The sequence below is a fragment of the Metarhizium acridum genome (assembly GCF_019434415.1).
Source record: "Metarhizium acridum strain ARSEF 324 chromosome Unknown scaffold_574, whole genome shotgun sequence".
Lineage (NCBI taxonomy): Eukaryota > Fungi > Ascomycota > Sordariomycetes > Hypocreales > Clavicipitaceae > Metarhizium > Metarhizium acridum.
The window spans coordinates 1,500,547-1,515,641 of NW_027094044.1; the positions used below are offsets into that span (position 1 = coordinate 1,500,547).

Genomic DNA, 15,095 nt, shown 5'->3' on the forward strand with positions numbered 1-15,095 from the left:
ATACCAATGGGAATGCGAAAAATAAATCGACTTGTATTGAGACCGACGCCTGAGCTTCAGCCTTGTTTCTTACATGCCATGTCCACCGAGTACTTGTGGGCTATCGTGTTCCACGTAAAGAGCGTCAGCTCGGAAGATCACCTGTACGCTTCCACGCATCAAGAGGTATGACTGGTCTGGCCCGTTTTGCAGTCGCATCGATACGCAAGATGCACTGTCAATACCCCTTTTCCATGTATACTGTACAACGACTCGCCGCACAGTTGTTTAAGTTTGACGTCATTCCCTCTCTCTCCATCCGCAGCTTGTGGTAATCCCCTCTTGTTAACAAGGATCCTCCTGCCATGCATGTTATGGCATTTTCTATTCTTGTTACACTTCTTTTTTATGTCTACTATAGAATAATGTCAAATAAAGCTAGTGGTACTCGGCCTTCCTGTTGGCTTTTACTTCGCAAGGGGGAGAGCATCGGGCTGGGCGCCTATATACATACGAGGGTTCGGAAAATACAACAAGGTTGAGGGAGTAGCTAAAGCCACTTTGTGTATGACATGCAAAAAGGGATTCCGGTAACCAATAAAGACGACATGGTTTTTAGTGACCCTTGAATATTTGGCGGTTGCAGCTGAACGGCTGTAAAACAGTACATGAATAGCGGCGCTTATGCGCGCACTTTCGGTCAACACTGTTGCCACTCAGTCAGTAGTCTGTTGAGACATCTTCACAGACCCTAACAAGTGTAGGGTATACGGCTCCCTCCGGTCTTCAGTCGTCTAGCCTTCCACGCGTTAAAAGTATCTCTCGCGAGTCGTGCTGGATCACAGAAAAGGGGATACCAACTGCCTTTGTCCTTCTTAAGCGTACAAGATAAAAAATGTCAAGGAAAAGTGCGGCAGGACATGGCATTTCGAAAAACATCTAAGAGCAAAAAACCCTGTACTTATTAATATAACGTCGTGTTAGTCAACACGACCGTCACCATCAGACGGTTCCCTGGAATAGGATCACCAACAATTCGATAAAGTGCCACGAAGTCCCGCGAGTCAACGGGTAGCATGATCTTCAAGATTCATTCTATGAACCTAAATTCACCCCCAGCCGCCGAAAGCAGGCAGATTGCCAGAAAAAATCAAGGGCATCGAATTGTCAGGGAACCAGAGCGACACTCCGTCATCTTGCTTTGGTTTTAGAATGACCATTTCGATTTGCCCTCCTTCGCAAGCCTTCTCCAACTCTTCTCATAACCCCTGCCAAGTCTAGACTCCTCGGCATCACTCTGCACTCTCTTCATCAACGCTTCTCGCCAACCGCCCTTCGTATCGTCCATCCAAACCGGAGTCTCCCCCAATGTCCAAGACAGGAATCTCTCGGCCCTAGCCCCGTCCAGCGCCTCGAGAAGGCCAACCGCCACGTCCACAATCTCAGGCCTATCCCCGGAAGCGTAAAAAACGGCCGCGGCGCAAACTCTGCAGAAATACCGGTCCGCATCCGGCGATGACTGGTAGCAGGCCAGCGTTCCAACTGCCGCGTCACCCGCGTCCACGGCCGTCTTGAGCTCCGTCATTGTCCGAGGGAACGGACCCCCATTCGCCTGGGATATGTCGGCCAAGTTTGTAAATGTTCAGTGGACAATATCGTTTCCAAAGTGAAGGCGGCACGAGTCGCAGGCGTCGAAACTAGCAAGTCTTTTGTTGTTCCTTGGGTCGATGTACCACGGCAATTCCTCTCTTTCCCTGCCGGCATAGTCTCCGTGATGAAGAACCAGGTTGACGCCCTTGCAATGGCAAGAAATACCTACAGACTCTTGCACCGGCTCGCCCCTGGGTTCTGCCAAATTTGAGACCCCTGGCCAGCTCCAAGGTATTTGTCCAGAGCGCTTCAAGTACCGAGGGATCTCCTCTCCGTCAGGATCTGGCCTCCTCAGCCATACCGACGCTCCGCCGTCGACAGTATCCTCGACATATATGTGGTTGGTGAGTTTGATCGGGGCGACCTCGATATTCTTCAGTGGGCCGCTGAAGACACCGAGATTGCCCGGATCCCAGGCCAACTCGGAGAACATGGGCGTCGAGCATGTCGCGCAGAATAGATTGGCAATGTTTGCAGAAAACTGGTATTTGTGGAGGCCGCTGGTGTTGACATCGGCACGCGGCTGCGGCCACGTCGATTGAAGCACATACAGCGCGCCCGTGGAATGGCGACAAGAATGACAGTGGCAGACATTGCCCTCCAGGGGAAGTCTCGATTGGGGTATTTCTGTGCCGAATGAGTGTCTTTTGCAGAGGCACTCTGCGGTGATTCTGACTGTTGATTCGAGGTCCATGATTCGTTCACGATCAAGCGCCGAGGGAGAGTGATGAGGCGTGAAAGTTGAACGCGGGGTTCCTTGCATATAAGCAACCAGTGTAAACCCAAGCTGATGGACCTCTGCTTTGGCTTGCGCTAACATTTTTGTTAATCCATATTTGGCTTGCTTTAATTCTCAACAGCCTCATACGATGGCCAAGATCGCGGACGGGGGGTTCTTACCAGTGTCCCGCTCCATCAATTCAAATGGAGGACAATGGTTGTCAGTAGCCTTCAACCCATTATTGCGAGTTCGCATTCAAAAACCGTGGTGCCGTAGTTTTATTCATTCATTATTTATTTTCAATTACTCCAGGACTTATTGAATTCCCCACCTCAAAGCCAACTTTACCACCCTCAGCCTTCTCTAATAGATGAAAAGGCACACCTTGGCAAGTCTTTTCATAGTGGTACGCATCACGCTCATCTCTACCGCTCGACAACATGCACTGATAACGCAGCTGCTTCCGTGGCACTCTTTGCCATGAGACACACTGAACCCCGATGCGCAGAAATAGCACACGGGGTCATCAGCCCAATAGTAACTACATAGCCACTATGCTTTCGCAATTGGAAGAAGTGCCTTGGGCTATTCGCCATTCGACGCTTTCATTTACCCTCCTTTTATCTTACTCCGCGGGAGGTCTGATTTGTTTAAACCAATATAGAACAATTGTCAAACAGAACTCTCCCACAGGAAACAATCAGCACTTCACAAACGCCAACAAGGAGAGATAAAATAGCGCCCAGCCAGCGGTGGGGTTCAGCATGAATCGACAGGAATTCTTCATCTCAAAAGGCGAGCACCAAGCGCTTAACCATGCCGATCACTCAGCACATACGAGGTTGCAAAGCACGCGCGTTGGAACCATCAGTTCTGCATGAAAGCATCTTTGCTTAGATAAGAATAAAACATACGAAACATCCAGCATCATTGTCCTCCCTTCCGCCTCGGCACTCTCTCCTCATGTACAACAGACATCAGTAATGCATCGTCGTGATGGCCCCAAGCACAGGCAGTAGAAAGGCCATTTCAATCGCATGACAATGCTTCAGCAGGCGGCCAAAAGAAAAATAAACAAAATGAACAAAATCCTAGTTTTATAAAGAAGACCAAGATCGTAAAGTATCATGTGACATAACATACAGGTGAGAAGCGAAATTCACGACACCCTGCTGAAGCTCCCCGTCCATGACCCGGCATCAACCACGGGACAAAACTGTCAATGTAGCTTCCCTCCATACTTGGGATTGCACTTGCAGAGTGTCGTGGGGTATGTGCATAGTACAATCACTGACAGTTCTCTGCTATTAATTGGGCGCGAGAACGTTTTTTGGGTACTGGGCGACGACGTTGCCTAAAGTACATATGTAAGAATCCGACTTGAAAGTGACAGGAGATACTAGTGGTCAATTTCTTACCTGGGACCTTATAGTTGCAGACAGTATACCATGACTCCAATGACAAAGCCGTCCCTGCTTGGCATTTAACAGTTGCACAACCGACACTCAGTGTCGCCTTCCAGACTACCTGAGTGAAGTGGCCATAGTCGCCAAGAGGAGTGTTTCCAGGGCCAGTTTCATAAAGGTTCTGGTAGTTGCCCACCTCGCCGTTGTACCACATGTCGCCCACGGCCTTGACGCCAAAGTCGGTCTGGCTGTCACCGTTGGTGGAGGCGGCTGCAAGATTCTGGCCATAGCCGCCACCATCGACATCCCTGCATTTGTGTGAGAGATTGTTTCAACCATGTTATTTCCTTTCAAAAATGCAATGACTTACATCTGATGCTTAAATATGCAGGTGTTGGCAACCTTTGTAGCAGAATCGGCAAGACCCTGGTCCCATTTTAGGTCCGGAGAGGAATGCTTGCTACGGCACTCGTTGTGTATTTGGACCATTTTGTCCGCGTAACTGCCCGAGTTGCCGGACGAAGGCGACGGGGAAGGTGCAGCAGAAGTAGTCGAGGGAGGAGGTGCAGCAGAAGTAGTCGCGGGAGAAGGAGGGGGAGCGGCAGACGTGGTTGGGATCTCGGGTTTGGGCTGAATCACAGTGGGCTTAGGCGGTTGTGAAGAAACTGAAGTCGAAGACTTGACCTCCACCGAAGGAAAATCAGGAGATATAGGCGTGGGCTTGATCTTTGGCGGAGCGGAAGGAGTAAGAGTGACCACCTCGGTCTCGACGAAAACCGCGGGATTCGCCGGAGTAGGTTCAGAGTCGTCTGCGGTGACAGTAACGGTAACGTACTCGGTAACCCATTCAGTCGTCATGGCACGCATTTTCAAGGGACCAGCGGTGGCCAGTACAGCACTGGCAGCCACGGCGAACAACGAAGACTTCATATTGAGCAGCCTTGGTGATCTACCGCCAGGTTAGCTTGTGAGCATTTGGAGCATCAGCAGTATATATAAAATGGCCAAGGTGTTGCCGGGGCCGCATTCGTCCATGTCTCAGCAGAGGACAATGAATGGAAAGCAGCGACAAATGCAGCTGACGCCATCTTGACGCCGTCGCTCGTCCAACAAAACCAGCGGCTTCTTGTCAGTCGCAACCTAGAATCGTTGGATTGCGGAGTCGGGTGGCTGGGTGACAAGAGGCGCTGGAATGTTGCAGAGATGGGGAATGCCGAGTCGAATCAATGGGTTTGACGACAGACCCCGAGAGTCAAGGCGGCCGCTTTCGGACATGCCAACAAATTGGACAATGTTGTTAGCTTTCTCACCATGTAGATGGTGGTGTCTTGGTGGTGTGAGCGTGCAACTGCTGATGTATATGACGTTGCGATACACAAGACCTGCGGTCACGGCCAAGTAGAAGTACACATGCCCATCTGACAAGCACCATGAGGGACTCTGGGAGAGAGGAAGAAAAAGTGGAGAAATGACAGAAAACAAGCAGGAAGTGCAGCTAGAAGGGGTAGGAAGTCCAAATGCCTACTACCTTTTGTAAGTGTTGGACTGCGAAATGACTCTTGGCACGGGAAAGGTTTAACTGTTGCGGATATAGTATGTTGTCTTCTTCAGAACCAGCTGGGCAGCACTGCTGACGTTTTCGTATGGCTTCTTGAAGCACGGAGGAACCACACTGTTGATAGGAAATCGGCAAGGCGGAAGGCGTCAAGAAAGGACAAGAAGATGATGCCAAAGTTGACGAGAGGAACCTCAGGACGTAGTTTCGCAGACTGGCAATGCGCAAGCAGTAGCCGCACAGCAGAAAGTCTGAATAGGTAAAATCACAAGGAGCGTAACGTGCCGTCAAGGACACACAAAGGAGCGGAGGGCGAAAGGCTGTTGAAGGAGTGAAGAGGAAGAAAAAGAGATAGCAGTGCCGTCTAGGCAGTCGACAACCAGGTCTTTCGCTTTGGGGAAGATGAAGAGGGCGGGCGGAGGGTGGATTAAAGAAGAGCAGCACTTGAGACGGCGCGGCCGTGCGATGCTAATAAGGAAGGAACGGCCAAGTAGCACGAAGAGGTGGCTGCCCGTTGCAGAGAGCCAAGTAGGAGCCAATTTGGCCAAGCGCAAGCGACCAGTAGGAACCAGCCAGGATCGAATGAATTGTCGACATATGGAAGTGGAAGCAAGCAGAGCAAACATTGAAGCGCGGCGCCAGCAGTCTCCACACTCAGCAAGGACTACGAACACAGAGTCGACTCACATCGGACAGACAAGCAAGTTCGGGTTCAACCAGTGATCAAAGAGCCTGGGGCATGGAGCCTGGTACCTGGCACTGGGCAAACGAACACGCGAAACGAACACGTCCGAAGAGGAGTGAACCCGGCGACCCTTGTCCCCTGCCCAGACGAAGCGACTCCAACCGTTGACCTTTGAAGGTCTGTCCACTCGGAGCCACCGCGCCCCTGGCGCTAATCGCCTAGTGCCTGCTAGCGCTTTGGGGCCATGGCATCGGATCAAGCACTTGACGGTGCCGTACCAAATGCATCACCATCTTGGCTCTTTGCACACTAACTTCATCAGTCCAAGCCGAACCGCCTACCGCCGATTTTTTTTTTTTGGTCATTCTTGGTAATCTCCCGTCACAATTAGTACCGAATTCAGAAGCTGGGGATTCTCAATGTCCGGCTGCATCTCTGTCCATCGAGTTCAGTCAGGGTAAGTAACCATGTTCATGTTGCCTGTGGAACCAAACTCATTTCAAACTCACATACTTTGACAAAGTACTAGGAATCACCATAAAATTATTCATGGCTCCCTGTGTCATGATGGCCAAAAGCAAGCCAGGCGCATCATCCTTTAATATGAGGTATATTTGAGTGGCGCTGCCTCTGTTCCACAACAAACACGTTTACCTTGCAGTATTCAACATTTTTGATGTTTATCAAGCAAAGCGGAAACCGCCACACAGCGACGGATGCTCAAACCAAAAGCGTCAGTGGTGTGAAGAACATGGTCTGTGAATCAGACTTGATGATGGCGGCGGGGAAGGACTGTGGGTTATTGTTCTGAGGCCATTGTTCATATATTATGGAGCACATTCTGATGATAGTATGTAATTGCTTGTTGGCATACTCCGCGTAATAACCAACAGGCAGTCCTAACGTCACTGTGCAAGCGTCGACGCAGATGACTGCTGTACAAGTAATTGTCCAATAGTGAGACGCAGATACAACGCACTCGCACGGCTCCCCCACCAATATTTCCCCTTTTCTTGCCCTCCTTGTGCTAGAGTTGCACGGATTGAAGAAGTTGGCGGACCAATCATATCTTGCAGTCTCGAAGGGTCCCATCGAACAAGCTACCAACGATGGCGGGGCTCTTCGTCCCTGAAACATCCCTCATCTCTTGGGATGCTGTCGAGCTGGCCAGTGGTCCGCGACTCCACTCTCCTCCTGGCCCTTTTGTCCTTTGTCATTTCCTGCTTTGCTCCATGAGAGAAGCCATGTTCGGGTCGCCTTGCCGACTTCCGGTGTAGGCTCTTTACCATTCGATCTTCGTCCAGGGTGCACCGGGGAGACAATTTGCTTCTTTTGCTGAACATTTACGAGGGTCAATTGTGGTACCATGACATTGAGGCGTCAAAGTCTGCGGGTTGCTGGCATCAACGATATCGTCGGAAACGTCCCCACCACCGCAGTTGGCAGATTCTTCAGAGACGACGTTCTCGCTACGGGGGCGGCTCTTGATTTCCCGGCGCTATTTTGTCCAAGCACAAAGTTTCTTCCGTTGCTTCTCTTTGGACACTGGTGACTTCCTTGTCTCAAACAAAGTGCTTTGTTTGTGCTGGTCTGCTCTGGATCTGCTCTCGCCTAGGCCTGCGTGCGGAGGAGGAAGTCTTTGACGTCAACTGGTCTTTTCTTTGAGACAAAGGTAATGTGGGCGCAAATCTCAGTTAGCCTATGTTTTTTAACGGACCCGACGAAATATTCCGAGACGAACCCCATGTGCTGTCGAACACTGCTCGAAGCTGAGGATGGGGGGCGACACACTACGGTACACCTTGCAGAAGCAGAATATTACATTTTAGTCTAGCACTTTTCTCCCGGGTTAGTTTCGTTTCCAAAGAGCCATTGCTTTTACATTCCAGGGCACAGTTCCAGACACAGGACGGATTCACAACCTTAACAAACCCCTTCACCCCGGCGACAGCGTGGATCCGTCCACAGAGTGGAATGCAACTACTAGCCACAATTGAATTGTCCTCCCGCTCACAGCATCCTTAAAGCAACATTCCGTACTTGGCGAAAGGGTCTGACTTAAGCGACATGCGGATCAGGCCGTGTTATTGTACCACAGCTCGTGTATAGCATGGAAACTGTGACAGCCAAGCGATTCCCGACTTTCTGCTCAACCAGCTACTTTGTTGTACTCTATCAAGAGCATGTACCGAGGCTCAATTGGCAGGCCGCCACAACCTCGCGACATGAAGGTACTTTACAAGTTAGCGGTGAGGATTTCTGGGGCTCATTGTCGATGCACAGTCACGGATCTGGCTACGCTTGGGGACAGATGCCGGATCTGCAACGAGTCAAGCTTTACAATATGCTTTTGCGGGGAGCCTAAGGCTTTTGAAAGTCTCCTAAGGAGGGGGGGAAAGTCGAAGCTTTAGGCAGAGATGGTTGGCAGGATCGATATGATTTGCTATTGACACAGCGGATTGAGCAGAGCAAACTCAGAATGTTAAGGCCCTCAGATAGAGTTATGTAAAAGCACCCCCGGTCGTGTTCCCACACAAGGCCCAGCCATCTTTGCTGTACTCCGTACGAGGGACGTGAAGACATGATGTTAGGTGCGGGTGCTCACCCGATAGTAGTTCAGCGGTTGGGGTTAGTGGGTAATGTAAGGGCTAGGGTTAGGAGTCAGGGTTAGCCTCCCAAAGGGATGGGATATGAATTAAACTGGAGCTAATATCGGATGAGTTCTCCGTACTCCGTAGTGCGGTCTACTATCATTTTATGTACCGCCACACTCCGTACGGTCCTACAATAAATATATTCTCTCCGGATGCTTTTGCAGAGACATGTGGATAACTAACTCCTTGGAATACATAAGCGCATTCATGCAAAAAGGTCTGCCTTTTCAGGACAGCTGCGCTCCGGAGCACTCCCTAAGGTGCTCTCTGCAATCCTGCCTGATGTCGCCTCCTTGGGATGTATATGGTGCTTGCTGACTTTGCTGACTGTACAGACCCATCCCTTGGGCTCGCAGAGTGCCTTACTCCTTTCCCAAAGTTACCCGCTCGAAGCTGTATCCAGCTCCCAGGTGATAAATGGTATGCTATAACTCGTTTTCCTTCCTCGCGTGCCTGCATAGGTACATGGCCCATATTCTCAAGTTTTTCCTGTCAGCCCAGGGTTCCACGACACGTGGCAAAACACGTCAGACACGTCTGTCGTCCTCGAGGTCGCCAAGAGCATGACTTTTGCGAGGTTCACGAAGTGGCCATGGCTTTTTCCCCTTGCTTGGTATCTCCGCCAGCTGACTCTTCGGCCCAGTCACCGCTGAAATGAAGCAAGGATCGTAGGATCCCCAGATGCGAGCCCTCCCTCCGTGTTGTACGAGGCGCCGTGCCCCTTACCGACGGACACAACATCAGATGAGGCATGTCGGCCTTCTGCGAAGCCCTCACATGGTCTCCATCGTACCGATTGGCCCAAGAGCTAGTCTCAAACGACAAGGTGCTTGCGGGCAAATAACTGACAAGCTGTGCCCATCACAAATCCTGAAATCTGCCCCTACCACTCCGTATTTCGCTTCGGGACAATGGCTGGAAGTGGCTCTGCATGGTCATCGTCTCCGTCATTTCACAGCTAGGATTCCTAGCATGCATCATAATAGCTCTCCCCCAAGCATAGTCCAGCACGGTGTGATACTCTACCTCCATGCCATCAGCCCCCGAGGCCCAACAAGCGGACCTCATCTTAACAGACGACGCCATCTCGTTTCACAATGATGTCCACTGCGCCGGCCGGTTTCATCTCATGTACAACCCCCCTCCCCCACCCCAAAAGGGAGGCCAGGAAAGAAAAATATGGCGTCCAGTAGGAACACAGACCGATTAGGTGGGATGGTTTCATCGCCATGATTGACGATCGATGTTCATCGGGCGGGAAGTGAGACAGTGGATACAGGGGCCGCATGTTGAGAGATATTTTGACCAAAGTATGCTACACCAACGAATTAGAGCGCGGCATCTTGTGTTCAGTGTATCATGTCTTTAATTCGCGCGACAATGCTTATTACGAAATGCGATTTCGCAATTTCGACGTGTTGCTGCCCTATTACACAAGTGATTGGTGTAGGGTAGTTATTTAGTCTCGGGGTGGTGAAATGACCCTCAAGGTGGACGTGGGCGAGTTCACGATTTTGCGTGACAAGTGTATGAATTGAAATACCCATCTGGCCTCTTTTTCTTGCTGCAAGCTCAGGCTGATGAGCAAGTTGATTCTATCTATTCCATGTGAGTTTATTCTCGTTGTGATAGTCTGAGCTGAAAGCCCGACCTTGCCTGTGGACGTGGCTGCATAGCATTAGTTTGTAAGCGACTAGTTCGCAATAGACAAATCAGGATACAAGTCCAACGTGACCATTCCAGCCAAGTTTCTCTTCAAGTATAATATTTTCCTATCCACAAACAATCGTCTCTACCCGTCTGTAGTCTAACCAATGTGCCTTTTATTTCACTGCTAAACTGGGCATAATCCATACACAACCTCTACAGCTTTGCATTCAGAGTTGCCGTCGAGCCAGCCCCGACGGCCTCTGCATTATGTCGTCGCCACATATTCTTCCGAAGCTCATGACCGTCGAGAAACTCTCTGAACCACTCCCGCCTAAACCTGGGTAGCTTCCTGCCGACGCCAGGCTCGCCCTCTCCCGCCAAGCTCCGCAGGTTCTCAAAGTAGTCTTCGAAATCTGGGAAAAGAAGAGAAAACCTGGCCCCGTCCCCACGCTTGCTGACCCGGTCCGCCTCCCACCGTCGCATCTCATCCAGCTGAGGCAGCGGTGCCGCGCGGTTTGCCAGAAGCCTCGCCACGTAGACGGCCTGCCACTCGAAGACCTTGAAGGTCAAGCCGGCGTGCACGGCGCCGACAAAGAGCAGCGTTGGATCGTGCTGCCAGACAATATGCTGCCACAGGTCTGGGACCCGATTACCGCGAACGGGCACTTGCGGTAGGAACGGGAGCGTCCAGCTGTATCCGGTGCCGAAAATGATGTAGTCGACGTCGGGGATGGTCTTGTTGTCGATCAAGTGTACCGTGCGGCCTTGGACCTTGGCTATGGACGGTCGCTTCTCGATGTTTGGATGCTCAAAGGCCTCTCCGCCAAAGTAGCCATTGAGATTGTGGCCGATGGTGATGGCGTGGACTGGGAATGCGGCCGTGTCGACCAGGTCGAATGCTATATCTGCTGCTGAGACCGAAGCCCCGACAACCACGACTCGCTGCAACAAACGGCCCCCATTAGTAGGTAGTTGGTTCCCAAGGTTGAGCTGAGATTCTGATGAGGGCGGCCTACCTTGTCCCTGAACTTGTCCTTTCCGCGGAAGTGTTTGCTGTGCATGACACTGCCGGGACGGGACTTCTCAAACTGCTCCAAGCCCTCGACGGCAGGAATATAAGGCACCGAGTAGTGACCGCTCGCGACGACAACGGCGTCAAACCACTCTGTCCACCAGTAATCACTGTTTTTGCCCTCCCTGCGTAACGTCACCTTCCACTCGGACCCAATCTTGTCTACTCGCTCGACTGTGGTGTTGAACGAGATTAGGTCCTCGTATCCATTGCGCTCGCACAAGCTAGTTATATAAGACCTCACTACCGCCCAATGGCGGAAGGGTGAGCCGTCTCCGTATAGAGCTCTTGTTCGCTCACTGATGTCTGCGGGAAAAGGCTCCTGGGAGAATTGCATGGCCAGATGGCTGACATTGGTTTCGAGGTACGGATAAACAGACGATTCGGTGAACCGTGGCTGGCCCGACTTGGGAGCAAAGGCAGGAAGAGTTTTTGGAATTGCAACCGGGGCGTCGGCCGTTCTGTCGGCCAGCGACTTGAAATCCGACAGCGTGGGAGGCGGTAGAGTGTCGCCGACCCTGCTCCTCGTCAATGGGTAGTCGAGACAGAAACCGAGGCTATTCACTTACCAGCAGCCTCCCGGACGCTCTCTTCGCTCAAATACGCGGATCAGATCAAACGCATTCTCTTTTGCAAGGGCGTCAAGAGCAGTCGCGCCAGCTGGGCCGGCTCCAATGACGGCAACACGCTCAACAGTTACACCAGGCATATTTGTATACAGGTGCGGATTGCAAATCGTCCGCGTGGACGCTGGCTGGCGAAGGCCTCACATTTCAACCATGGCTGGAACACATCTGCAGCCATGCAGACTGGAAGCTTTGTGCGAGTGCCCATGTCCCTGCAAGCAAGCTATCACTGAGCTTCATCACGCCATCGCCTCGACGACAACGCTTCCCCACTGTTCGCTCGAATATCGACGATGCCATTCATGCGCACTGTACGTCTTTTGGAATCAATATGATTCGTGTGAAGATACAATTATCCTTATCGGTAGGGCCAAGGAATTGCGTGATGAAGATGGCATGTCGGTGGAGTTGCCGAATAAACTACCGGGGAAGCCTGCCAAGCACTGCAATGAATAGTGCCGCCGGGAACAGTTATTAAACGACCGAGATGCTTATACTTTTGTAGCTGTATTTCATCAAGTGAAATAGCACCAACTCTTTGCACAGGGGAGGTCTTTCTTGCCTTGCGAGACAATGTCCAAGATGCGGGTGGAAAAGGCGGTTGTCGAGGACAGCTCGTCCGCCGAGCAAGGGAACCCAGAGGGGCGACAATGGGATTCAAAACTAGAGAAGCAAGCACGGTGGAAGTGAGCCAGAATATTCCGAGATTAACCACGTTTCACGGGACACAAGGAACTTGAATGAGCTGACATCCCTCCAGAGTCGACTGCTCCGTCCTGGCTCTCCTTTTCCTCGGCCTCCTAGTCTTTCAACTCGACCGCATGAACCTGGCCAGCGCCCTCACAGCGGGTTTCGCCAAAGACATCAACATCAGCCAAGACACGATCAACCTCGGCAACCAGCTCATGTTCATGGGAATTGTCCTTTTCGAAATCCCGTGCAATGTGGCCCTACAACGAGTGAGCAAACACACCAGCCCCAAGCAACAGCCCAACTCCGATAAATTGACTCGAGCTAGTTTGGACCGCGAAAGTGGATGTCCGCCCAGGTATTCATGTTTGGCCTCGTGGCAACCATGCAAGTCTTCCTTCGTGGCCGCACCGGCTTCTTGCTGGTCCGGCTCATTCTTGGCCTGAGCGAAGCGGGATATATCCCCGGGGCCGTGTACACCTTGTCAACCTGGTACCGCAAGCGGGAGCTGTCCCGACGAGTGGCCATTCTCTTCTTTGGCATGTTTGGCGGCAATGCCATCAGTCCCCTCTTGGCGTCTGGTATTCTGAAGCTAGACAATGCCCGTGGCCTTCGTGGTTGGCAATGGCTTTTCATGCGTGAGCCCCCCCCCCCCCTAAAAACAAAATAACTTGCAAGAAGCTAAACAAAGCCTTAAAAAAACGGAATTAGTTGAAGGGTTGTTCACCGTTTGTGTCTCGTTTCTCTTTCTTTTCTTCCTCCCTGGCTCTCCCGACGATCCTGGGCCACTCATAGGCCCTGGGATTATTCGCATTTCCAAAGATGAACAGGATGTTCTGCAGAACCGCATCGAGGACGACGACGCCGAAAAGCGCCCAGGGGCCCAAGGGCTGGCAATACCATGGAAGCTCGTCTGGCGCACTGTCAAGCACTACCGTCGATGGCCGCACTATGTGTCGACATTTGCCGTGTTTTCGACCTGGAGCCCCTTGACGACATATACTCCGTCAATCATGATGTAAGGTGGAAAAATACTTGGCCGAAATGCCACGCAGAACATGTCGCCTCTGAAGTTTTGGGAACCGCTGACGGCAACGAGCAGGGCTCTTGGCTTCGACCGCACTGCAGCCAACGCTCTCGCGGCTGTTGGCGCCTCTCTAGCCCTCGTTGTTGTCTTCCTCTTTGCGTACATGAGCGACAGGACGAATCTGCGAGGTGGTTCCGTGATTGCCGCCCACGTCTGCTACCTCGTTGCCTTGGTAGTGGCTCGTCAAGTCCATCCTCATGTTGGCAAGTGGTCTCGCTGGGGCTTGTGGACCGCGGTGAACAGCTTCGCCGTTGGCTACCATCCTGTTCATAATTCTTGGGTTCAGCTTAACTGCAGGGAGCCGGGGGAGCGGAGTATTGCTATTGCGTGAGCATGGGAACCCTCCCCCATGTTGAACAAAAGTCTGTCTGGACTGTTGAGAATACTGACTTCCTTGCAGGATGTGGGTCATGTCTGCCATCAGCGGGTTGATGGTAGGAACTCAATACTTTCGTGCAGGTGATGGCCCATTGTAAGTCCTTGTAATGCTTGTTTTGGTCTGGGGAGATGCTGAACCCTTCTTTTAGTTATCGGGCTGGCCTTCGCACTATGATTATCATGGTATCGCTTGGCATCGTCTTTGCCGCTCTTCAGGAGGCTCTTTACATCATACATAACCGGAGGGTGGCGCAGGGGAAGAATCGGGGCAGAAATGGTTTGGCCCCAATGATATATGTGCCGTAGAGGGAAAAGAAAGGCAGGTCTCTGTATGGGCTAGGAAATGAGTACATGAGATCGGGCTAGACGAACTAATAGATGATTGTATAGACTCTGGTGGCTCCCCGCGTCAGAGAAAGGGAGTACGAAAAAAAAAAAAAAAAAGCTTCACCAGAATGAACCAAAGCCACCTAGAAGGGTTATGCTGGAGCTATGGGAGGGAATTGCACCACGAGAGAAGGCTCAAGGAGTATATCTTGGGTCTCCCGAAGTCAGCACGGCTTTTATACACCTAAAATGGCGCCGATAGTGCTAGATTCAACGAGATATATTCCGAATGCCTACTCGGTACCGAATTGAAATTATAACTTGAACTTGAGTAGACACCTCTTGGAACCTGCCATACCGACCATCTCGGACTCACCTAACTGAGTTGCTATTGTGGAATGAGCCGCAGAAACAACGAGTCAAAAGCGTATGCAGCTCTGGACAGATATCCGTGTCATGTTGTTATTTTCTACGTCCCTGGAAACATTTGCAGGCCTTGACCAGAGGACGCATAGCCGTTTAGCAAAGAAAGTTTCCAGGATGGCTTTGTGATTTGGAGTTGCACTTGGCCGCAATAGCCAGTACCTGACTCGTGACAAGATACATTGCAAGTAT

The 15,095-nt window shown here is 51.4% G+C and overlaps 5 protein-coding genes across 6 annotated transcripts; 1 reads left to right on the plus strand and 4 right to left on the minus strand.

Annotated features, from left to right (window-relative positions):
- Window positions 1-1,186: 1,186 nt before the first annotated feature.
- J3458_020851 (uncharacterized protein) lies at window positions 1,187-1,564 on the minus strand (the record flags this gene model as incomplete). The annotated part of the gene is made up of 1 exon (XM_066122277.1): window positions 1,187-1,564. One exon carries the CDS (start codon window positions 1,562-1,564, stop codon window positions 1,187-1,189), a length of 378 nt encoding a protein of 125 aa, XP_065972906.1.
- Window positions 1,565-1,621: 57 nt separating this feature from the next.
- J3458_020852 (uncharacterized protein) lies at window positions 1,622-2,449 on the minus strand (the record flags this gene model as incomplete). The annotated part of the gene is made up of 1 exon (XM_066122278.1): window positions 1,622-2,449. The coding sequence occupies one exon, from the start codon at window positions 2,447-2,449 to the stop codon at window positions 1,622-1,624; it is 828 nt and encodes a 275-aa protein (XP_065972907.1).
- Window positions 2,450-3,657: 1,208 nt separating this feature from the next.
- Window positions 3,658-4,686, minus strand: J3458_020853 (uncharacterized protein; the record flags this gene model as incomplete). Its single annotated transcript, XM_007814822.1, has 3 exons — window positions 3,658-3,704; window positions 3,769-4,064; window positions 4,127-4,686. 3 exons carry the CDS (start codon window positions 4,684-4,686, stop codon window positions 3,658-3,660), a joined length of 903 nt encoding a protein of 300 aa, XP_007813013.1.
- Window positions 4,687-10,401: 5,715 nt separating this feature from the next.
- On the minus strand, window positions 10,402-12,362 carry J3458_020854 (uncharacterized protein). 2 transcript variants are annotated; one of them, XM_007814820.2, is made up of 3 exons: window positions 11,942-12,362; window positions 11,317-11,890; window positions 10,402-11,242 (listed from the first exon to the last, which is right to left on the minus strand). In XM_007814820.2, exons 1-3 carry the CDS (start codon window positions 12,079-12,081, stop codon window positions 10,514-10,516), a joined length of 1,443 nt encoding a protein of 480 aa, XP_007813011.2. In that variant the 5' UTR covers window positions 12,082-12,362; the 3' UTR covers window positions 10,402-10,513. The 2 variants fall into 2 exon arrangements, with proteins under 2 accessions (XP_007813011.2, XP_065972908.1); XM_066122279.1 differs by having other exon boundaries at window positions 11,317-12,362.
- J3458_020855 (uncharacterized protein) lies at window positions 12,251-14,776 on the plus strand. The gene is made up of 8 exons (XM_007814819.2): window positions 12,251-12,684; window positions 12,759-12,957; window positions 13,017-13,326; window positions 13,400-13,706; window positions 13,791-14,102; window positions 14,176-14,247; window positions 14,303-14,472; window positions 14,544-14,776. The coding sequence occupies exons 1-7, from the start codon at window positions 12,572-12,574 to the stop codon at window positions 14,457-14,459; spliced, it is 1,470 nt and encodes a 489-aa protein (XP_007813010.1). The 5' UTR covers window positions 12,251-12,571; the 3' UTR covers window positions 14,460-14,472; window positions 14,544-14,776.
- The last annotated feature ends 319 nt before the right edge of the window (window positions 14,777-15,095 follow it).